This window comes from Phyllobates terribilis, unplaced genomic scaffold (assembly GCF_046119375.1).
Source record: "Phyllobates terribilis strain yellow unplaced genomic scaffold, ASM4611937v1 Scaffold_5__5_contigs__length_657084704, whole genome shotgun sequence".
Taxonomy (NCBI): domain Eukaryota; kingdom Metazoa; phylum Chordata; class Amphibia; order Anura; family Dendrobatidae; genus Phyllobates; species Phyllobates terribilis.
The window spans coordinates 441,824,886-441,848,702 of NW_027362765.1; the positions used below are offsets into that span (position 1 = coordinate 441,824,886).

The 23,817-nt window shown below is 43.1% G+C and overlaps 1 protein-coding gene across 1 annotated transcript in view; it reads right to left on the reverse strand.

Annotated features, from left to right (window-relative positions):
• The window catches only part of LZTS2 (leucine zipper tumor suppressor 2), a 172,348-nt gene that overhangs the window by 96,516 nt on the left and 52,015 nt on the right, over positions 1–23,817 (reverse strand). The window contains exon 2 of the mRNA XM_073685295.1: positions 2,823–2,902. Within this exon, the coding sequence (XP_073541396.1) occupies positions 2,823–2,902 (80 nt within the window). The remainder of the gene's footprint in view (positions 1–2,822; positions 2,903–23,817) is intronic.

The following is a 23,817-nucleotide window of genomic DNA, read 5'->3' on the forward strand; positions in this document are numbered from 1 at the left end:
GGTGTGAGTGTCTTATAGGGTATGGCTGATACTTCTATGGGAAATAACAGTTTTTTATATGGGAACCTGTTATCAGATTTGTGCTGTCCAATCCATGAGCAGCATGAATCCGACACTGGTCCCATGAATGCAGACCTATGGTGTTACAGAGTAAACACACTTTCAAAAGTTGGACGTGAACTACATGTCTCGTCTGACTAGTCCTAGACAGGTCCAGGACTAGCTTCTCCCTGTCCAGCTCCATCTGACTGACAGGTCTCCCTCTGTGTGTACAAAATTGTACTGCATATACATAGGGAAAGACCTCTCAGTCAAAGGGATTGAGCTTTGGAGAAGTGACCAGTGACCTGCCACTGACTAGTTAGGTTAAACGCATAGTTGCAATGCTGTCCCCGGGGACTATGTTTACACTGAAATGCCACAGTAACCCACAATTGTGACATGGGAGGGTGGATGGGAGATGGAGTGTACACCCACCGGCAACCACTCCTTTTAAATGCCGCTGTCACAGATTAACAGCAGCATATAAATGGTTGACAGCTGCCGTCGACGCTCAGTTGTTAGACACAGATGGTGGCTATGTAACAAAGTCAACATCTGTGTCTATGTGTAGAAAGAGATTAGCTCCTGAGCGCACACTTGCAGATCTCTGCCCAGGACGTTTGTGAACATCCTAATATGGGAAGGGCTTATAGATGATCTGCCATGGTGACCTGGTGGTGTGACTACAGACCAAAAAGTAAATAATCAAAAAATAAGATTTAAGTGTATACAGTACAGACCAAAAGTTTGGACACACCTTCTCATTTAAAGATTTCTCTGTATTTTCATGACTATGAAAATTGTACATTCACACTGAACGCATCAAAACTATGAATTAACACAAGTGGAATTATATACTTAACAAAAAAGTGTGAAACAACTGAAATTATGTCTTATATTCTAAGTTCTTCAAAGTAGCCACCTTTTGCTTTGATGACAGCTTTGCACACTCTTGGCATTCTCTTGATGAGCTTCAAGAGGTAGTCACCGGAAATGGTCTTCCAACAATCTTGAAGGAGTTCCCAGAGATGCTTAGCACTTGTTGGCCCTTTTGCCTTCACTCTGTGGTCCAGCTCACCCCAAACCATCTCCATTGGGTTCAGGTCTGGTGACTGTGGAGGCCAGGTCATCTGGCGTAGCACCCCATCACTCTCCATCTTGGTCAAATAGCCCTTACACAGCCTGGAGGTGTGTTTGGGGTCATTGTCCTGTTGAAAAAGAAATGATGGTCCAACTAAACGCAAACCGGATGGAATAGCATGCCGCTGCAAGATGCTGTGGTAGCCATGCTGGTTCAGTATGCCTTCAATTTTGAATAAATCCCCAACAGTGTCACCAGCAAAGCACCCCCACACCATCACACCTCCTCCTCCATGCTTCACGGTGGGAACCAGGCGTGTAGAGTCCATCCGTTCACCTTTTCTGCGTCGCACAAAGACATGGTGGTTGGAACCAAAGATCTCAAATTTGGACTCATCAGACCAAAGCACAGATTTCCACTGGTCTAATGTCCATTCCTTGTGTTCTTTAACCCAAACAAGTCTCTTCTGCTTGTTGCCTGTCCTTAGCAGTGGTTTCCTAGCAGCTATTTTACCATGAAGGCCTTCTGCACAAAGTCTCCTCTTAACAGTTGTTGTAGAGATGTGTCTGCTGCTAGAACTCTGTGTGGCATTGACCTGGTCTCTAATCTGAGCTGCTGTTAACCTGCGATTTCTGAGGCTGGTGACTCGGATAAACTTATCCTCAGAAGCAGAGGTGACTCTTGGTCTTCCTTTCCTGGGGCGGTTCTCATGTGAGCCAGTTTCTTTGTAGCGCTTGATGGTTTTTGCAACTGCACTTGGGGACACTTTCAAAGTTTTCCCAATTTTTCGGACAGACTGACCTTAATTTCTTAAAGTAATGATGGCGACTCGTTTTTTTTTTACTTAGAATTTGTATTATGGTAAGAAAAAAGCAGCTAACAGTCTATTCAGTAGGACTATCAGCTGTGTATCCACCTGACTTCTGCACAACACAACTGATGGTCCCAACCCCATTTATAAGGCAAGAAATCCCACTTACTAAACCTGACAGGGCACACCTGTGAAGTGAAAGACATTTCCGGTGATTACCTCTTGAAGGTCATCAAGAGAATGCCAAGAGTGTGCAAAGCAGTCATCAAAGCAAAAGGTGGCTACTTTGAAGAACCTAGAATATAAGACATATTTTCAGTTGTTTCACACTTTTTTGTTAAGTATATAATTCCACATGTGTTAATTCATAGTTTTGATGCCTTCATTGTTAATGTACAATTTTCATAGTCATGAAAATACAGAAAAAAAAATCTTTAAATGAGAAGGTGTGTCCAAACTTTTGGTCTGTACTGTATGTGGATGGCAACTATTTTATAGGAAAAATGTATAGACTCAGTGATGCAGCCATAATGGTGTTTGTATTTAATAACCTAAGACTATTGGGTTCAGCAGCATCTGTGTTTGTGGAGCAGGAGTGTAACCAGACATGGTGGAGCAGACTTGTAGCACCCAATCACAGCCGAGCTTTCACTTTACCAGAGCCTTTTAAAAAACTGAAGCTGAGCTATGATTGGTTGCTATGGACAACAAGGATGGGTTTCCTTTTAGACAGTTTTGATAAATGAGAACCATAATGGCCGTTCCTCTACCATTTACTTTTTGTGCCATTTTAGAAAATTTATACATATAACATCAAACATACATTACATAGCAACAATCAGATTATAAATTAGCACAAAATACAGAGAGGAGTAGGAAATAACTTACAGATCTGGACAGAATCTCTTTGGCAGTGCGATGACTCCGGATAACTGTGTCTCCTTCAATGCATTGGAACCAAATCCGACCTATAATGAAAGGAAATAATGTATAAATGTCAAAAAGGAAAACAGTTTGAATGGGAAATAAATGTAGAATTTAACGCGGAAACGCTAGTATTTAGGTGATGATGTTAAATTTTAGTCACCATAAACCTTAAAGGCTGGAAGGTTATAGGAGCTGGAAGTTATTAGGGAAAAGAAGACATTTATGGCAACTACAGGATTATTGGGAGCGGTGTACCGCTAATGGGGGCAGGCCATAGGGTGCTATGGGGTTTGTGAGTTGGGGGAGCCAAAGCTCAAAGTCTCCGCACCTTGCCAATCAAACACCATCCACCACAAATGTATGGAGAGGGACGGCTATCTTACACAGTGACTGCTACGATTGGAACGGATTACGGAGCAGTTTAACTCCTGGGATGCTGTGAACAACAACAAGAGCATCTAAGGGGTTAGAGAAAGGAAAGGCTCCCGCTGTCACCCCCATTAGGCACCCACAAGACAATCATGGGAACCAGATAGGTTGTTGGTATGGCAACCATGGGCCCATGTGGGTCCCAATTTGGATCTCTGCTATGAGACCCCAGGAGTTCTACGAACATCCATGGACAATGGGTCACAAATTCTAAAACCTCTCAATATTTGAATCCTAAATAACTTTCTAAGCCCTGTACGGCATAGGTGTACCCCCTGCCACTTTCCATCATATACAAACCAGCACAAGTCCCACCAGCCCGTGAATAAAGGTCCATTTAGACTGCATGATCATTGTGAACGAGCGTTCTTAGGCACACTCTTGTCACGATAATCTTGTAGGCTAAACAAGCCACTGATCATCCGGTCATTGGGTGAGACTATAGTCTGGTTTGCACAAAAGATCAAAGATTAAAAAGCTGCCGACCGGCAAACATTTTGCTGGTAGGCCGTCTTTAATGCTGTGCATCACTAAGTGTAAATGGAGCTTTAGGCTACGTGCAAAAGGAGAGTATATGCAACATGTACATTACAGATGAAAGCATAGTATACAAGATTTCCAGAAATCTCATCCACGCGCCGTGGGGAAAATCTGCAGAGTACATTGACCTGCGCTACAAGTTTGCAATCTCCAACCTGTCAATTTATGCTGCAGAATTTCACAGCGGGTTTCCTTCCTTGCAAATGGAGAATTCTGCTGTAATACTACAGCCTTTCTGAAGCAAAATTTGGTGCAAATTTTTCCTAAGGATCCATATTAGATTTTACATAGCAGTCCTTGTGGACATATCTTAAGACTTTGCTAGGAAAGAATCAGGTTCCACAGGTTTGGTTTTTTTTTTAACCGTCAACCCATAGGTTAGCGTTTTGTAACTGGAAGCTCTGAAGCCCCTACTTGAAATATAACTTCTTACTATATAGACTGCTTCGTCCTACAGGCTTGTCTCCAAGTGACTCACTGACCGCCGGGTTCATTCTGCCTACAAATATCTGCATGATTTATGCAGAATCTTGGCAAGGATCTTCTCTCTTTCTATGGGCATATCAAAATGCCTAATGTGCAGCCAAACTATTACTAAGCTTTGGCCTGTACATGGGTGACGGGTGCAGAAATCATTAAGAATTTCTCAGAATGTCACAGTCGAATTCCAACCAGGGCCGGTTTTAAATAAAACGGGGCTCCAAATGCTCACATAATGCACCATCACACAGAAACATTTACGTTGCATTTACATGAGCCGCGTTCAGGCCATTAAACGAGCGCGATCGACAATATTGGTGTCCTTTGATGCTTGTTTACCGGCCTCTTCACACAGGCTGAGGAAGAATGATGGAGACAGAATGATCACTAATAGATCAATCTGTCCCCATACATATCATGTCATCAGCAGCACGTCTACAGTTTACACCAGAAAGCATGTGTAGCGTCGACGTCTCTTCCTCCTGCCGGGCAGAGACGCCGATCCCCTCGCTGCCGCGGTCCCGGTCCGGCGTCCTCCGGCTCCCCTCCTGCATCTGCCCAGGGTGCGCGCAGTTCCCCGGGCACTGTGATTAGGGCCCACGCACGTGCGCTCCCTCTTAAAGGGGCCGCGCGCACCGTCCTAAAGAGTCCCCAGCTAATAGCCGGAGGACTTCCCCTACACTGTGTGCAGAATTATTAGGCAAATGAGTATTTTGATCACATGATACTTTTTATACATGTTGTCCTACTCCAAGCTGCATAGGCTTGAGAGCCAACTACCAATTAAGTAAATCTGGTGATGTGCATCTCTGTAATGAGGAGGGGTGTTGACTAATGACATCAACACCCTATATAAGGTGTGCTTAATTATTAGGCAACTTCCTTTCCTTTGGCAAAATGGGTCAGAAGAGAGATTTGACGGGCTCTGAAAAGTCCAAAATTGTGAGATGTCTAGCAGAGGGATGCAGCAGTCTTGAAATTTCCAAACTTTTGAAGCGTGATCACCGAACAATCAAGCGTTGCATGGCAAATAGCCAACAGGCTCGCAAGAAGCGTGTTGGCCAAAAAAGGCGCAAAATAACTGCCCAAGAATTGAGGAAAATCAAGCGTGAAGCTGCCAAGATGCCATTCGCCACCAGTTTTACCATATTTCAGAGCTGCAACGTTACTGGAGTATCAAAAAGCACAAGGTGTGCGATACTCAGGGACATGGCCAAGGTAAGGAAGGCTGAAAAACGATCACCTTTGAACAAGAAACATAAGATAAAACGTCAAGAATGGGCCAAGAAATATCTTAAGACTGATTTTTCAAAGGTTTTATGGACTGATGAAATGAGAGTGACTCTTGATGGGCCAGATGGATGGGCCAGAGGCTGGATCAGTAAAGGGCAGAGAGTTTCACTCCGACTCAGACGCCAGCAAGGTGGAGGTGGGGTACTGGTATGGGCTGGTATCATCAAAGATGAACTTGTGGGACCTTTTCGGGTTGAGGATGGAGTGAAGCTCAACTCCCAGACCTACTGCCAGTTTCTGGAAGACAACTTCTTCAAACAGTGGTACAGGAAGAAGTCGGTATAGTTCAAGAAAAACATGATTTTCATGCAGGACAATGCTCCATCACATGCATCCAACTACTCCACAGCGTGGCTGGCCAGTAAAGGTCTAAAAGAAGAAAAAATAATGACCTGGCCCCCTTGTTCACCTGATCTGAACCCCATAGAGAACCTGTGGTTCATCATAAAATGTGACATCTATAGGGAGGGAAAACAGTACACCTCTCGGAACAGTGTCTGGGAGGCTGTGGTGGCTGCTGCACGCAATGTTGATCGAAAACAGATCAAGCAACTGACAGAATCTATGGATGGAAGGCTGCTGAGTGTCATCATAAAGAAAGGTGGCTATATTGATCACTAATTTTTTTGGTTTTTGTTTTTGCATGTCAGAAATGATTATTTCTAAATGTTGTGCACGGATATTGGTTTTCCTGGTGAAAATAAACAAGTGAAATGGGATTATATTTGGTTTTTATTAAGTTGCCTAATAATTTGGCACAGTAATAGTTACCTGCACAAACAGATATCCTGCTAAGATAGCCAAATCTAAAAAAAAACCACTCCAACTTCCAAAAATATTAAGGTTAGATATTTATGAGTCTTTTGGGTTGATTGAGAACATAGTTGTTGATCAATAATAAAAATAATCCTCTAAAATACAACTTGCCTAATAATTCTGAACACAGTGTATATAAGGCACCTCCTCCAAAATCAGCCGTGCCCGCCAGCCTGCCTATCAGCCGGGCCCACCAGCCTGCCTATCAGCCGGGCCCGCCAGCCTGCCTATCGGCCGGACCCGCCAGCCTGCCTATCGGCCGGACCCGCCAGCCTGCCTATCGGCCGGGCCCGCCTGCCTATCGGCCGTACCTGTCTACCCGCATCACCAGCCTGTCTACCAGCCGTGCTCATCCGCTGTACCTGTCGGCCTCGGCCATCAGTCCCGTGGGAGTCACCTGCTCTCACACAAGGTCTGGTTCACCTTCCTGGTCCCTCCTTGGTTCACGGTGTCGACTAAGCCGCCATGTGACCATGGTCGGTCCGGGTAGGCACTTAGTTACGCCTCTCTAGTCCCTCCTTGTATCACAGCACAGAGGTTCCACCACCCGGATCCGTAACAACATGCTGCTGAGAACAATAATTTTTGTTTCAGAATAAAAAATCCAATCATCTGACGAATAGACAGCATTTTGATTGTTCGTTGGGCGAATGCTGATGTTCACATCTATAGACTCCCATCTGTACTACTGGTATTTATAAATGAGGATGCTAAACACACGCAGTATGTGACACACACATATAAACTGCATGTTACACACACACATTCATGTATACACAGAGCACATACATACATTCAGATACATGTATACAGAGCACCTACATACACAAAGCACATTGATACAGACACATGCATGGACGGAGCACATGCATACAGAGACAAAGTATAATGGACCCCACACAGCCCTTCAAACAGTATAATTGGTCTCCAAACAGCCCTACAAACAGTATAATCGCCCCCACACAAAACTTCACACTGTATAATTGCTCACATACAATATAATGGTCCCCACATTGACCTCCATAAAGTATAATGCACTCCCCATAGTCCTCCATATAGTATAATGCATTCCTCATAGTCCTCCATTGAGTATAATGCACTCCCCATAGTCCTCCATTGAGTATAATGCACTCCCCATAGTCCTCCATTGAGTATAATGCACTCCCCATAGTCCTCCATTGAGTATAATGCACTCCCCATAGTCCTCCATTGAGTATAATGCACTCCCCATAGTCCTCCATTGAGTATAATGCACTCCCCATAGTCCTCCATTGAGTATAATGCACTCCCCATAGTCCTCCATTGAGTATAATGTACTCCCCATAGTCCTCCATTGAGTATAATGTACTCCCCATAGTCCTACATTGAGTATAATGCACTCCCCATAGTCCTCCATTGAGTATAATGCACTCCCCATAGTCCTCCATACAGTATAATGCACTCCCCATAGTCCTCCATACAGTATAATGCACTCCCCATAGTCCTCCATATAGTATAATGCACTCCCCATAGTCCTCCATATAGTATAATACACTCCCAATAGTCCTCCATATAGTATAATACACTCCCCATAGTCCTCCATACAGTATATCGCACTCTCCATAGTCCTCCTTACAGTATTATGGCCACCACAATGTACTCACCGATTTAAAAAAATAAATAAATACTCATCTCTCCCCGTTGCCCCGCTACTCCGGTCTCCACAGCGAGTCTCCTCAGCAACTCTACTGCAAGTCACAGCGTGGCACGATGAAGTGACGTCATCGCGCCTGATGACTAAAACGTCGGGCACCAAGGGAGGATGGAGGAGGGAGCAGACGGCTTCCGTCCTTCATCATTGCCTTCAACTATATCAGCATCCTGAACGCAGATACAGTGGAATGTGCGATGCCAGGCAGGGGGGGGTGTCTGGAACCGGCACTTGCCCTGGGCAACGTGGTCTGCCGCTATTAGCGGCACGCCACTGGCTGGGGTCCCCTAGGGAAAGTGGGGGCCCTGGGCAATTGCCCAGTTTTAACCCCCAACACCGGCCCTAATTGCAACACGTGTGTACAGCCAGATAACCAGTATGATTACATATCCACTAGTGGTGCCCAGGCTCTCAGATTACAAAAGTATTTAGTTTCCAAAAGAATTCTGCCCCCCATTTATTTTGCATCAAATAGTAATCTTTATGGGGACACTCAAACCATCATGTGGCAAAATTTAGGAATATTATATGGAGATTTTAGGCTCTGCCATGTACGTATAGTCTACATGGTGGGAAATGAATTTCCAGTCATATGCATTACATGTGCAGCCGCATGGTGTTGTGTATGATGCCAAGTTGAGTTATTACTTCCTAGAAATTATACAGATGAGAATCAGGGATCCAACTGCTAAGATCCCCAATGATTACAAGGACAGAGATCCCAAAGTCACCTGTGTCAATAAAGAGGTAGTGAGCATGTGCAACCGCTGCTCCATCCACAGTCTATATGAGTGGTGGTCGCACATGCTCATAACAGCTCCAATCACACAGAGGACTTTGGGTAACTCATTCTCAGTATAGGTGGGGTCCCAGAAGACTTACACCTTGTGATAACACATTTATTATCTGTTTGATGCAAGATGTTTTCTTTAAGATAATAATAATAATTAAAAAAAACCTTTAAAAATAAACTATTCTTTTTAAAAATATATATAGCTTTGTAGATTAATATTTGAAATAGTTTTCATTCAAACACACAGATTGTGACATTGGTAAACTAAACCTAAAAAAAAATATATATATCACATGGACCATGTAAGATTATTGACCAGGAAGCAGGCGCCATCTAGTGGTTCGGCAAATTCTAACATGCTAATGAAAATGGACATAAAACTCTGAAAAAGGTGGTATTGTAAATCTTTGTGTAGATATTACATTATAATATAATCCTATAATGTGCTGCATCATATACACAAATATCCTACAGCTTTCTTGCTATGGAGGTTGACATTTTGACAACTAAGATCAATGCTATTAACATCGATTTAAAGTGACATTTTAATCATATTGTGGCAGCATGTAAATATTCTGAAGCGCTAGTGACTATTTTCTATATATACAGTGGGTACGGAAAGCATTCAGACCCCTTTAAATTTTTCACTCTTTGTTTCATTGCAGCCATTTGGTAAATTCTAAAAAGTTCATTTTTTTCTCATTAAAGTGCACTCTGCACCCCATCTTGACTGAAAAAAATGTAGAAATTTTTGCAAATTTATTAAAAATGAAAAACTGAAATATCACATGGTCATAAGTATTCAGACCCTTTGCTTAGACACTCATATTTAAGTCACATGCTGTCCATTTCCTTGTGATCCTCCTTGAGATGGTTGTACTCCTTCATTGGAGTCCAGCTGTGTTTAATTAAACTGATAGGACTTGATTTGGAAAGGCACACACCTGTCTATATAAGACCTCACAGTGCATGTCAGACCAAATGAGAATCATGAGCTCAAAGGAACTGCCCAAGGAGCTCAGAGACAGAATTGTGGCAAGGCACAGATCTGGCCAAGGTTACAAAAGAATTTCTGCATTACTCAAGGCTCCTAAGAGCACAGTGGCCTCCATAATCCTTAAATGGAAGAAGTTTGGGACAACCAGAAGTCTTCCTAGACCAGGCCGAGTGGCTCGACAGAAGCCTCTCCTCTGTGCAAGACATATGAAAGCCAGCATAGAGTTTGCTCAAATACACATGAAGGACTCCCAGACTATGACAAATAAGATTCTCTGGTCTTATGAGACGAAGATAGAACTTTTTGGTGATAATTCTAAGAGGTATGTGTGGAGACACGGCTCATCACCTGCCCAATACAGTCCCAACAGTGAAACATGGTGGTAACATCATGCTATGGGGGTATTTTTCAGCTGCAGAGACAGGACGACAGGTTGCAATTGAAGGAAACATGAATGCGGCCAAGTACAGACATATCCTGGATGAAAACCTCTTCCAGAGTGCTCTGGACCTCAGACTTGGCCGAAAGTTCACCTTCCAACAAGACAATAAGCCTAAGCACACAGCTAAAATAACAAAGGAGTGGCTTCAGAGCAACTCTGTGACCATTCTTGACTGGTCCAGCCAGAGCCCTGACCTAAACCCAACTGAGCATCTCTGGAGAGACCTGAAAATGGCTGTCCACCAACGTTCACCATCCAACCTGACGGAACTGGAGAGGATCTACAAGGAAGAATGGCAGAGGATCCCCAAATCCAGGTATGAAAAACTTGTTGCATCATTCCCAAGAAGACTCATGGCTGTACTAGCTCAAAAGGGGGCTTCTACTCAATACTGAGCAAAGGGTCTGAATACTTATGACCATGTGATATTTCAATTTTTCTTTTTTAATAAATTTGAAAAAAATTTCTACATTTCTGTTTTGATTTTCAGTAAAGATGGGGTGCAGAGTGTACTTTAATGAGAAAAAAAATGAACTTTTTAGAATTTACCAAATAGCTGCAATGAAACAAAAAGTGAAACATTTAAAGGGGTCTGAATACTTTCCGTACCCACTGTATAGGCAATGTAAAGTCACTGCAGTGCTGTTAAATATGCGATTTAGGCTATTCCTTCATTCTGCATTTTTTTGGATTTTGCACTGTCCCTGTCCTCCAGTAAAATACAATACATAGTCATAAATAGACACATAAAACATAAGGCATTTGATATACATCTCTCCATAAATTGCTCATTCACAATCCAAGCATAACTGCTTATATTTTACTGTGTAAAATGAGACCACAACGTAGCCATGAACCAAGTCTGAACTGCCGCACCTGCTCTACGTAAACACGGACCCTCAAATCTGCCTGCGCCCCAAGGTAGCGTTCTCAAGCATTTCTAAATACTTCTTTTTAATTCTCTTCCCTGACCTCAGCACATTGATGGATATTAAAGGACTACAACAACATCCATACGTGACTCAACTTGCTTTGTGAATAAATCCTTCACCTTGGAGCCACTGCATGATCTAAAATGAGCTAAATATGGAGGCGATTTTCACTATGGGTCGCTCACCTTAAACTTTACGGCAGAGCCATGTGCAGAGGGCATATGGCAGTACATGTAGTACTCCGAGCCATAGGCGCTCTCATATTTATACTATTATATTTCTCATGTATTCTCCCATAGAAATAATTACCTCCACCATACATCATCCACATTTCTTTTTGATGGATTCATATAGTATCAAAGGCTATATTCACATGGAGGTTTTTTTTTATTGTTCATTTGTTTTTGTTTTTGCGGGGTTTTATTTTTTTTAAAGTGTTCAGAAACCGCTTCAGGATACAATCATCTGGGGAATTTTGGAGGAGTTTTTCCTTTCCTGAAACATTTTTGAAGAAATTTAAAAGTGGTTGTCCCACGAAAAAAGTTCATTTTAATAACGGTACTAGATCTTGAAATAAAAATAATTTCCACAATTGGATGTGTTTAAATAAAATGTTCCTGTGCTGAGATCATCTTATAAATGTGCCCCTGCTGTGTACTGTGTAATGGCTGTGTCTGACCGTACAGGGACATGGTCTGATCATACCACAGCTCCTGGGTAAAAGAGTATACAGACAGGACAGCACGGAATCGCAAATGGTTCTTTCTTTGAAGTAAACATAGCTTAACAACAGGTAGGGACATTTTTTAACTTGCATAAAGAATCAGCTGAGATCTTATTTTGCCCTGTCTGTATCCTCTCTTGTGCTTCCTCCCCTGCCCAGGAGCTGTGGTATGAACAGACCATGGATAGTGCCTGGTTTTCAGCAGATTCCATCAGGATCCACTTCAGTGACATGCACTTTTTTTTCTTCTTTGAACAAGAAAGAGGTTTTGAATCTTTAGGAAAAATCATGCTTAAAAAAATCATCATAATAACAGCACAGTAGATTTCCCATAAAAAGTTTTCAAAAAGACTTTTAAAGTAGTTTTTAAGTAGGATTATAAAAGCATAGTAGCACCAAAAACTCCCCCAATCCCCACCAAAAATAACACAGTGTGAACAAAGCCTGAGAGAAAAACCTTAGAACAGGTCTGATGTGATGCAGAAATTCTACAGCAGCAAAATGCGGAAATTCTGCAGATTTGCGTGTAGTAAAAATCCACAGCATAGTGATATGCTTAAGTTTTTACATTTATAGCACAGGTCAGGTCACTGCATATTTTCTCTGCTCTGTGTGGATGAGATTTCTTAAAATCTCCGAGAAAAAAAAAAGTTCTATTTCAAATCTGCTGCACGTCAGTTCCATATAAAACCAAAGCATAAAGGGATACAGTAGGATCCAATAGGAGTCTATCAGTATCACACTAAGAGATTGAACAACCTGAAAAATGGACTAGGTGTAAAGGATTTTAGTTACTAGTTACTTATTGGGTTCAAAATCGAATTATACCACAAACACGCTAAAGCCTCATTGACACATCCAAGAAGTTCATGGATAGAACATGTCTCCATTATAGTCTATGGTGCTAATCACATGTTCGTGTTTTTTTCGGCCATGTGTCCACAAAAGACCACCACTGAAATGGATAGGAGACGATTTGCATTTTTTTTTTTTTTTATTATTATTATTGTTATAGTCACACGTGAAAAATACTGATGAAACACTGATAGCAAAAACTAACACACTGACCAAACATTGATGAAACAGGGTTCCCAAAAGTTTTTATGTACGATAAAAATCACAGATGCCTGAATGAGTCCTAAAACTAATTTTAAGGAAGCAAAAAAAAAATGACATGTTTAATTTGAGTGTGGGAAGTGTAAGCTGGCTGTTAGACACATAGTGGATGGGAGATTAACCTCTTTTAGACTCATATGCACTAAAGCATTACTCCAGGTTTGCGGTGAGCGGGAGGTTACCGCTCACCATAGCAGGCTCATAACCATGATAAACAGCGGGTTACTAAGTGCGCGTGTGCCCCTAGTAACCCGATGTTTATCATAGTTACCAGCCTGATCGCTGCTCCCGCTGGTCACACACAGCGATGTGTGCTGACCAGCGGGAGGGCAAGGACGAAAAAATGGTCCAGGACACTTTGCAGCGATCAGCGACCTCACAGCCGGGGCCTGATCGCTGCAAAGTGTCACACATAGCGACATCACTGGTGAGGTCGCTGTTGCGTCACCAAAACCGTGACTCAGGAGCGATCTCGCTATGTGAGACGGGGGCTTAAGACGTTGCACTCTAAGTCAGGCTGGCTAACCAGCACTATTGTATGGACTTGTTACTTTATGCCGGACAAAGGCTGCATTTAAGTTTTCCTGTGGTTTGAAATAAACGAGCCGGACTTTAAATAGAAACGGTTTGATACCTCAGGTCGCTCCCAAGTGAATAGCATTGTTACAGAAGAAACAGTACCCTCTCCCCACCCCCCCACAAACACAGGTACAATGTATAAATCCCATGAAGAGTTTGCTCAGGCCCTAAGGGGACTCTTTTAGGAAGGAGCAGATTGTGAGCGCAATGATTAACACTTCTGCCTTTCAGCCCTTAAGGTGAGACCACAAGATGTGGTTGGCTGAATGGCAGACTCTCCACCCACACACAGGATGGACAATGGTGGCACAATTTTGTATAAAAAAAAATTTCAGCCATTGGCTGCTGTGACGGGCAGAGTTTTGGTCACGTACAGCCAGCCACAACTTGTGGTCCCGTGATAAGGGCTGTAAGGGAAAAAGTGCTAATCATTGAGCACTATATGTGCTATACACAATCTGCTTATGGGCTTGTGTCACGCTGCTGGTACCCATAGCAGCAAGTACTCAATCCCCCGAAATATAAATGAAAGGTATACAATGTAACGCACATCTGTGCTAACGCCTTCCGGGTGAGTGTCACACACATTGTAGGAAAGACAAAGTGCAACACAAGGGGATGAGGGGAAGGGAGCCCAGACACTAGGGAAAGGGGGAATTGGAGACCTCCTACGCTGATCTACAATAACCCTGTCTACCCCTACAGTCCCTATATTGGTTCCTCACCAATCGTCGCACAGGAACCTATCCCTTTATTTCCTTAGCGCTTGGCCCTAGATAGGGAAGGGGGGATGAGAGCTAGTCGATCCCCACTGACAACTAAAGACAGCAAGAGGAGACAGACACAGGGGGAGTAGCTTAGCTTGAGCCAACTTCAGAGAGGTGGCACACATGTCCTCTTAGAACCAGAGAGGAAGTAAGAACTGAACTTGCTCCAAGCCTTCCCAGGGGGTCATGTGAATATCACTGGCGCTTCCCTATTGCAGAATGAAAGTATTTAAACACCCAGCTCAGAGTGTTAATTAGCAAGAGGAATGTAGCCACTGGGTCCTAGAGTGAGACAGATCTAAGAAGGTGTTTGTAATGCCAAACGAAGAGATCTCCTGCAACCAACTGCAGGGCGACTGTCTGTCACATCTGACACACCCATGACAGTAGTGAGAGACACTGTTTGCAGCCATACTCTACTCTGGCTGATAGAGAGGAGTCATGGACAAAGTCTTAGTCTATTTTGATACCAATGACTGCTCCAACCATTTTATACCCTAATTAGGCTCCTTTTTTTGGCAGATGTAACCAAGACTTTACAATCCTATGGTCATGGAACCATTGTTCGTGATCATCAATCATATCTGGTAGCTCAATAGAGAAGAGTATGAGCTAAGTCTGCAGCCGTATTCAGACAAAGACGAACGTCTTTTTAAATAGCAGACAGAGCATCATCCATTACTCCGATAAAGTCCAGATGGTTCTCGTTACCAGGCACAGGATTACTGATTGTATAACTTAATTTTACACTCAGATCTGAAGTCATCTGGTCGCCATAATGAAAAAGAATCAAACGCTGCTCACTCAGTTTCTAGCCCTAGTAATTCTGGAGGGAAAAGGACCCTCCTCTTCAAAAGGCTGCGAGACATTCACGAGACTCGCATAGGGATGGAGATGAACATTAAGTAAGACTCAGAAGTAACATCTGTTATTAATAACACGGTCTAATAGTCTGCAGAGCCGGGACCTTCATTTATTACAACCATCAGCAGGAAACTAAAATAATTAAATGGGAAAATAAGCAACAGAGGGGGAAAAAAAAAGAGGTTCCAGTTTACTCCGGTCCCTGTGAACAGCTAGACTGGAAAAATGGTCCCGGACGAGATCACTTACATGTCCATTAACATCTGGGTGTAAAATATTGATGAGCTATTTATGACCATGTTGCAAAGAGTTTGAGAATACTATGTAATAAAAGTGATCCCTGTGCAAAGAAGAATACATCTACTGGGTGCCCTATGGGTTGTAGCTGTGCACCATGTGGCCGATAATTACTGCAGTTGCTCATCCAAAAACCAAATTGAAAAAACTATGGCAATCAAGTAAATCACGTGGCTTTTAACACAACACTTAAGCTCCATTTACACTGCAAGATGATTGTTGACCGAGCATTCTTGAAAACGCTTGTTGCACAATTATCTTCCAGTGTAAACAGGCTGCCGTTCATCAGGTGAAATGACCATTTGCGCAGTACAAAAGATCATCGCTCTTGGCGATGCATCATCCTATTAATTCAGGATTCGCACTGTCAAGAACAGTATCAGCCTATGCGCACTCAGCAGTCTATTACAGATGCTTACATTTGTCTGCCTGTGTAAACAGGTAATTTACTGATCAGCAATTACATAGTGGCACCGGGCGGCTTGTGTGAACAAACCCTTAGCTGTGTTTTACACATACCTGCAGAGTGAATGAGTTTTAACTTAATCTCCTCCACTTGCCGCAATTTTTTTTGTGCGGAAACTTTTTTTTTTAATCTGCAGCATGTCAATTTTTGTTATGGAAACCCACTTTATTTTTGCAGATTTCGCCCATTCATTTCAATGGGGACCATAAATCCACAGGTTAATGCACCTGCCATGGTTAGGGAAGAGAAGAATCGGACATATTAAATTGCAACATCTGAGATAAGTAGCAGTCAGAGGTGTCTAGCAGATTTTCTTCACTTTCTCCACTGAAAACACATGTGCGCTCGAGTGAGTTGAGCATGTATCTGTATGAAGGAATTGGAAGAGATAAGATGTTTTTTGATTTTTGGAACGAATACAACACATTATTTCCTGTGCCCTTTTTAGCTAATAACTGAACAAATCCCCTCTGTAATAAGCTGCCATTTTATACCATTTTATAGGGCAGCATATTTAGATGATTAATCCATCACTCAAACATGAGTTTATAGATGGAGAAACCTCCCATTCAAGTCTATAATCCATTAGAGGCCCTAACAATTTGGGGGGGGGGGCTTAGCTTATAACTCCATTACAAGAAGGGCACCCTTATAATATCAACTGTGTAATGCTTCTCCCAGCAATAAGCAACCATGTGAGCTGCTTGGGGGATTTTTTCTCACGGGTGTGTCATATGTGACAGACAGTCGCCCTGCAGTTGCTTACAGGAGATCTCTTAGTTTGGCATTAAAGACACCTTCTTAGATCTGTCTCACTCTAGGATCCAGCGGCTACCTCCCTCCGGCTAATTGACACCCAGGCCTGGGTGTTTAAATACTTCCTGTTTGCTACAGGGAGGTGCCGGTGATATTCACATGACCCCTTGTGAAGGCTTGGAGCTGTTGCAGTCTGGTTACTTTCTGTCTGGTGCTAAGAGGCCATGTGTGTAATCTCTTTGAAGTTGGCTCAAGCTAACTTACTTCTCCCATGTCTGTCTCCCCTTGCTGTCTTTAGTTGTTAGTGGGGACTGACTAGCGCTCACCATCCCTTCCCTAGCCAGGGCCTAGCTCTAGGAAGATACAGGGTTTTAAGTTCCTGATCGGCAATTGGTGAGACACTAGGGAAGACAGGCTGATATCAGATCAGCCTAGAGGGTCTCCACCCCCTCTTTCCTTAGTGTCTGGGCTCCCTTCCCCTCGTCCCTTCGTGTAGCACTTTGTCTTTCCTACACTGTGCGTCACGCTTTTTGGACAAAATAGGGATTAAGCTGAACAACCCATTTAACCCAATAACAACCAAGAGCCCCAAACTGAAGCTTGGTCTTAGGCTTTAAACACACGCCATTGTAAATTTTCAGTGCATTGTGGAAGTTCCTGCAATTTTAACAAGAGCAGGTCCGGTCCCCCAGGGACTATGGGTAGAAGAAAAAAGCAGTTTATTTTAAAAATTAGCGATAAAGAAAAAAAAAATGTAATGGTCTCTTGGGAGACAAATTATGAATAAAATCAAAATATTTATAAGACATCTGTAAAATATAAAAATTACCAACCAGGAAAAAATTATGAAAAACATCTTATTTTTTTATTAAATAAAATACATTTTACTAAATACAAAATAACAAAAACCCTACACATATTAGGTATCCACACAACAGTATCAATCTTGAGAATTCATTAAACATTTTATTTGGTCTGAAATGTGAACAATACAAAACAAAAAACAACTAAAACAAAAATTGCTTTTCTTCTTCCTCATTAGCAGAGGCAGGATTGCAATTACAGATATCAGCTACATATAGAGGTGTTAAAGGATCCACCAATAACAATAGGTGATGTCACAGCTGACCCTGGTCCCCCACAATGACCTTCGCACACGCTCATTAGATGCTTCAATACAAAACAATAAGGTCAGAGTCTGTTCATTGCGGTCAATATACACGTGTTCTTTCCTGAAACAAAAGGAAGTACATATAAATCTAAAAAAGCCCAAGGGGCCAATGTAAAAATTGCAAGATTTCTATTATCAGATTTTGTGAGTGATATATATAAAAAAAAATGACAATAATTAAAAAAAATACATTTAAAAACAAGAAAAAAAAATGATTTAATCAACAAGTCATTTTTGATAGCTTTCCTTATAGACACATTCAGGCCTGGTCACGATGCGGTTCTTCTGTTTTGTCACATCAAAAAGTGACAAACAGGATGAGTAGCCATATTGGTTGTCACTTTTACATTACATTTTAGAACTTTGAGAGGGGAACTCTTTTATGCAGCAATAAGGAGGCGTTTCATCTCACAAAAGAGTTTTTACCTAAAACCTCAATTCATGCGATCAAGTAACTGAAAAAAAAGCAAAAAAACGCTGACCCTTCGTAAGTTCTAACTAAGGACTGTGAACCTGAATAACCAGAAATAATATCATTTCAAACTACTCGAAAAGCTGTAATGTTGTATGGAGGGAAGAAAAAAAAAGAAGTGCCTGTGTTTTCAAATAGGAACCAGATTTCAGGGAGAGGCTGCGGAGGAGGGGGAGGTAATTGAACCCACACAAGTGCCCACCCTTCCTGCGAGTATCCAGATGTTTCTGCTACAATCTTCACAGAATTCTTTCCATTGAATTATTCTCCTAGACTAGGACTCTTAATTAAATGTGGCCGAGTATAGAAAACCTCCCTTCCATCAAAATATGACAACTACAAAGTGTTAAAAACATTCCGACAAGACAGGAGGGATCAGGAGAAGCCAAAGCCAGGCATCTGGGCAGGTCAATGGAAGGTCTTCTCCATAGTCTGGGCTACAAAACGAGACACTTTAGGACACTGTCTGGGTAAGTTATTCAGTAGGTGTAACACTGCTACAGTATGTGTGAGAGACATATCCAGGGGTCAGACTGGGTGCAACAGAATACTCAGGTTTTCATATGAAAAAAAAACCTGTAGTTCATTTTGGTCTGGCTGCGATAAATCCCACCCAAGTAGCAAACTACTTTTTGCTCTATCAGTTTTACATATTATTGTATGCAAATTAGCTCTCATCCAGAAGGAAGAAAATGGGTTCTCTACTGCCACCTATAGGTAGATATCATGTATGTCAATATCTGACCCATAAAAAACTCCTAAAGGGGTTGTCCAGTAAATGAGAACTATTTATCAAATGGTAGTAAATGCTCCGCAAGTAGAAACATTGCGTTATATATTACTGATCTTTGTACTTCTAGTTGATATGGTTAAGCTTTATATATACGACATCTTTTAAACACCAAGGCACCCTCTGAGTTTTTCCAGAAGCTTCTTTAGGACATGTCCGCGTCCTGAAGAGTCTTTTTCAGTCGTCTTTTCGATCATTTTTTCATCGTCTTCACTAGTAGGATTTTTTTGGGACACTTTCATATAAACTATTGAGCAGAAGCCACCTGAAGAATGCTCGGGTCACTTTTTTAGCTGCTTCATGGCTTTTGAAGCCTGAAGGGGTTAAGAGAAACTCCAGAAGACTAAACATGCACAGCAAGTCGGTTTGACATTACAGTATACAGTAGCGACCAAAAGTTATGCTTTTTTTTTTTTTTTTTTTTAAATGTGATCACTTCTGTCTGGTTGTTGTGATGCCATTTTCCTGGTGATTTTAATAAACCGGAAGCAAATGATTGTCAGCTAAAAGGAAGAAAATTATTTGACATTGTTTTATCCCTTTGTGTTAGTTTTCAACATTTGTTGGGCCAAATGTTTTGCATATTTTGTCATGGGTAGTCGAATTTTGCCTATTTTTTTTTTTATGTCAGTATTTTTAGGTTAAAACACAGCAAAGACAAAGCCAAATTTATCACCATATGTCAGGAAGCTTATTATTCTGAGAGTGAAGTCAGGCAAAAGCCAAAAAGCGGTAGCTATGGAATTCAACTTCTCTCAGAGTCAAGTGTCACGTATATTACAGAAAGAAATAAAAGGTTATGGAACAGCTGACAAACCTAGAAGTGGACGACCACGGAAAACTTCCTCCAGAGTTGATCACATTATTAAGAAAAAGTCAATATCTGATGTCCATAAAAGTGCTGGACAAATATCACACAAGAATATGGAGTCAAAGTGTCGCCAAACAGTTGGTGCGACAGCTGAGAGCAGTAGGGCCGAACGCACGAGTTCCAGTCAAGAAGCCTTTTATTTCCGCAAAAAAACGGAAGGTCTGACTTGAGTTTGCCAAAGAACACAGCAATGGAAAGAGAAAGATTGATCTAAGGTGTTGTGGTCGGATGAATCCAAGTTCAATCTGTTTGGTAGTGATCGCAAGCACTATATATACTGCCCAATTGGAAAATGTAATGATGTAAGGTACCAAACACCTACAGTGAAGCATGGTGGTGGCAATGTCATGGTTTAGGGTCGCTTTTCTGCATCTGCCATTGGCCCTCTGCATAGAATTGATGGAAATATGATGCTACCATATACAAGGATATACTGGAGAATGTAATGCTGCCACATGGTAAAACCACAGTAGCCGGGGATGGAAATTCCAGCAAGACAATGGTCCTAAGCAGATATCCAATTTAGTCAAACATTGGTTAGCAAAGAAATGATATGGGGCATATTGAAGAATTTTCATATGCATCACTAACAAGCAGTCATCTTATTTACATCCAAATTACGGTAATCAAAATTACCAAAAAAAAATGAATAAACAGATAGCACATGAATGCCACTTGTGTTTCATCTGAATGCTATCTATCTTTTATTGTTTAAATGGAATCTGTCACTAGGATCAACCTTCCTAAGCCATCTATATGTAACATACCTGGCGGCGCCCTTGCATGGTGGTCCATCTCCCACTGTGCAAGAGCGCGCACTTGATCTCCTGTCCAGAATGTCTCTCTGGCTTCCCTCCATGCTGTCTGTGTCTGTTTCTGCTGCTTAAGGGCGTCGCCCGATCACTTCCTGCTTTTTGTACCTGCTGTGGGTCACACCCCTTGTGCGTCCTCAGCCTATTGCTGTCTGTCACCTGGTATATAGCTCAGCTGCTCCAATCATTCCCTGCCTGAGAATAGTGTTTCATTCAGTGTGTGCGTGCACTCTGAAGGTGCCAGGTCCCGTTCTGTGTTCTCTTGTCTGCCTATCCTGGAGGCTGTATTTCCAGGCCTGTCTGAACACGCTCCTAGCCTGTTCCTCCCGCCTTCTAGGGGCCGATTACCTAGACCCGCTCCTGTATCTTGTCTGTCCTGTCTGAACACGCTCCTTGCCTGTTCGTCCCGCCTCTCTGGGGGCAGTATTCCCAGACCCGCTCCTGTATCCCGCTGCAGTGTCGGTCTCCTCCGTACACTCAGTTCCAGTCTGAACTCTCTCCTATCCTTTACCTGTTTTGCCTCTATGTCCGTTCCCTTCCTTTTTCTGCAGAGTCTGAACTCGTACCTAACTCCTGCTTGTTGTCTCTGTACTCCAGTTTGTGAGTTTGTGGTCCACTCGCTACTTCACTGCAAGTACCCTGTGGGTATCTGGCTCTGCCTTTCTCTTCCTGTCTGTTCCGTGTGTACAGAGTCCTGTCCCCCCTGCTCTGGCTCCTTTGCTCACCGCTCCGGCGGTTCTAGCCTGCTCTGACTCCTATGCTCACCGCTCCGGCGGTTCTAGCCTGCTCTGACTCCTATGCTCACCGCTCCGGCGGTTCTAGCCTGCTCTGACTCCTATGCTCACCGCTCCGGCGGTTCTAGCCTGCTCTGACTCCTATGCTCACCGCTCCGGCGGTTCTAGCCTGCTCTGACTCCTATGCTCACCGCTCCGGCGGTTCTAGCCTGCTCTGACTCCTTTGCTCACCGCTCCAGCGGTTCTAGCCTGCTCTGACCCTTTTGCTCGCTGCTCCGGCAGCCTTGCTCCACTCTGACCCTTTTGCTCACTGCTCCGGCAGCCTTGCTCCGCTCTGACCCTTTTGCTCACTGCTCCGGCAGTCTCGCTCCGCTCTTATCCTTTTGCTCACTGCTCCGGCAGTCTTGCTCCACTCTTGCTCACTGCTCCAGGCGGCCTCGTCCTGCTTTACTCTTGCTCACTGCTCCGGCAGTCTCGCTCAGCTCTGACCCTTTGCTCACCGCTCCTGGCGGCCTTGTCCTGCTCTACTCTTGCTCACCGCTCCAGGCGGCCTCGTCCTGCCCTGCTCTCGCTCACCTCTCTGGGCGGCCTCACTCTGCTGTGTTTGTCCGCCACATCTGTGGTTCTGTTCCTGAGTCCCAATGTGTACTGTTTCCTATCCCGCCAGTGTCCCTACCTGCTAGTGCCTCCCTGTCTGCACTCTAGATGTGCTTGCCTGTACCCCTCTGCCTGTATTGTTCCTGAGTCCCAGTGTGTACTGGGTCCTATCCCGCCTGTGTTCCTACCTGCTAGTGCCTTCCTGTCTGCACTCTAGCCGTGCTTGCCTGTACCCCCCTGCCTGCATACCCACCTGCCTGCATCCCAGTCGAGCCAGCCTATACCCACCAGTCTGTGTGCCAGCCTACCAGTCTGTTCCTGTATTCCCCTGTGTGGGTCAACAGCCGTGTCCGGGGTCTGTCCTGGAGTAGCACCTGGTCCCTCTGCTCGGTTCCTCCTTGGTGCACTGGCGTCGTATGCCGTCGTGCGACCCTGGTCGGATTGGGTGAATACCTAGTTACGCCCCTCCAGGCATTCACTCTCCGGCACGGTCCAGTGGAATCACTACAATCACACGCACACGCCGCTCAGCCCGGGCGTGTGCATTACACTATATAAGCATGTACGCCACGGGAAGCTGAATAAAATAATATCTTGAAATCTGTGATCCAATGTATTATTCCAGAGAAATCCACATTTATCTTATATGTAAATGAGCTGTTAAGATCAACAGGCCGGACATAGATCTCCCTGAGGATCTGCCTCCAGAGCTTATTGTAAATGAAAGAGACAGAACAGGAGAACTGAACTTTGTCTCATAACAAACACATTAGCAGCTGCAGCTCTCACAGATCTGCTGTATTGTAACAATATTGCAACCCTGAAGAATTGATCCAAACAAAATGATAATGTCTAGTAGAGGGATACATGATTCCCCCAAAAAACTCAGGTGTATGCAGCACCTAAGAAATACAAGATAAATATAATGGAGTACATATGCTGCGAAAGAATTCAAGAAAGATTTATTAAAGTAATCATTTTTATTGAGAATACAAAACATAAAAAATTTATTTTTTTATATTTTGCATTCTCAATAAATATGATTCATTTTATACATCTTTCTTGCATTTTTTTCGGAGCATATGCTCTTCATTATATTTATCAATATTGCAACCTTGGCTGCCTGTGAGATGGAAGCTGAAGCGGAGAGGAACCTGCAGATGTGTCAGTTAGGGAAGAGTCATATGACCGTATAACTCAGATGAGGATCAGGACACAATGCTCGAACTGGCCAGTGGCTCTCCGGACCAGAGAGTGACAACCAGGGGCGTACATAGGAATCATGAGGCCCCATAACAGAAGTTCTAGTTGGTTCCCCCCCCCCCAAAAAAAATTTTTTAATAATTGTCGGGGTCACAGAAGAGCGGATCTCACAACTTTCCTTCCTTTACATAGTAATTTTCCTCCTGCTGAAGTCCTAGATTCTTTTTTCATTGCCCCATAAAATGTGATGCCAACAAAAGTGTCCCCCAAACATAGTATGATACCCCCATGGTGCATTCCTCCTCATTAGCCTCTACATCAGGGT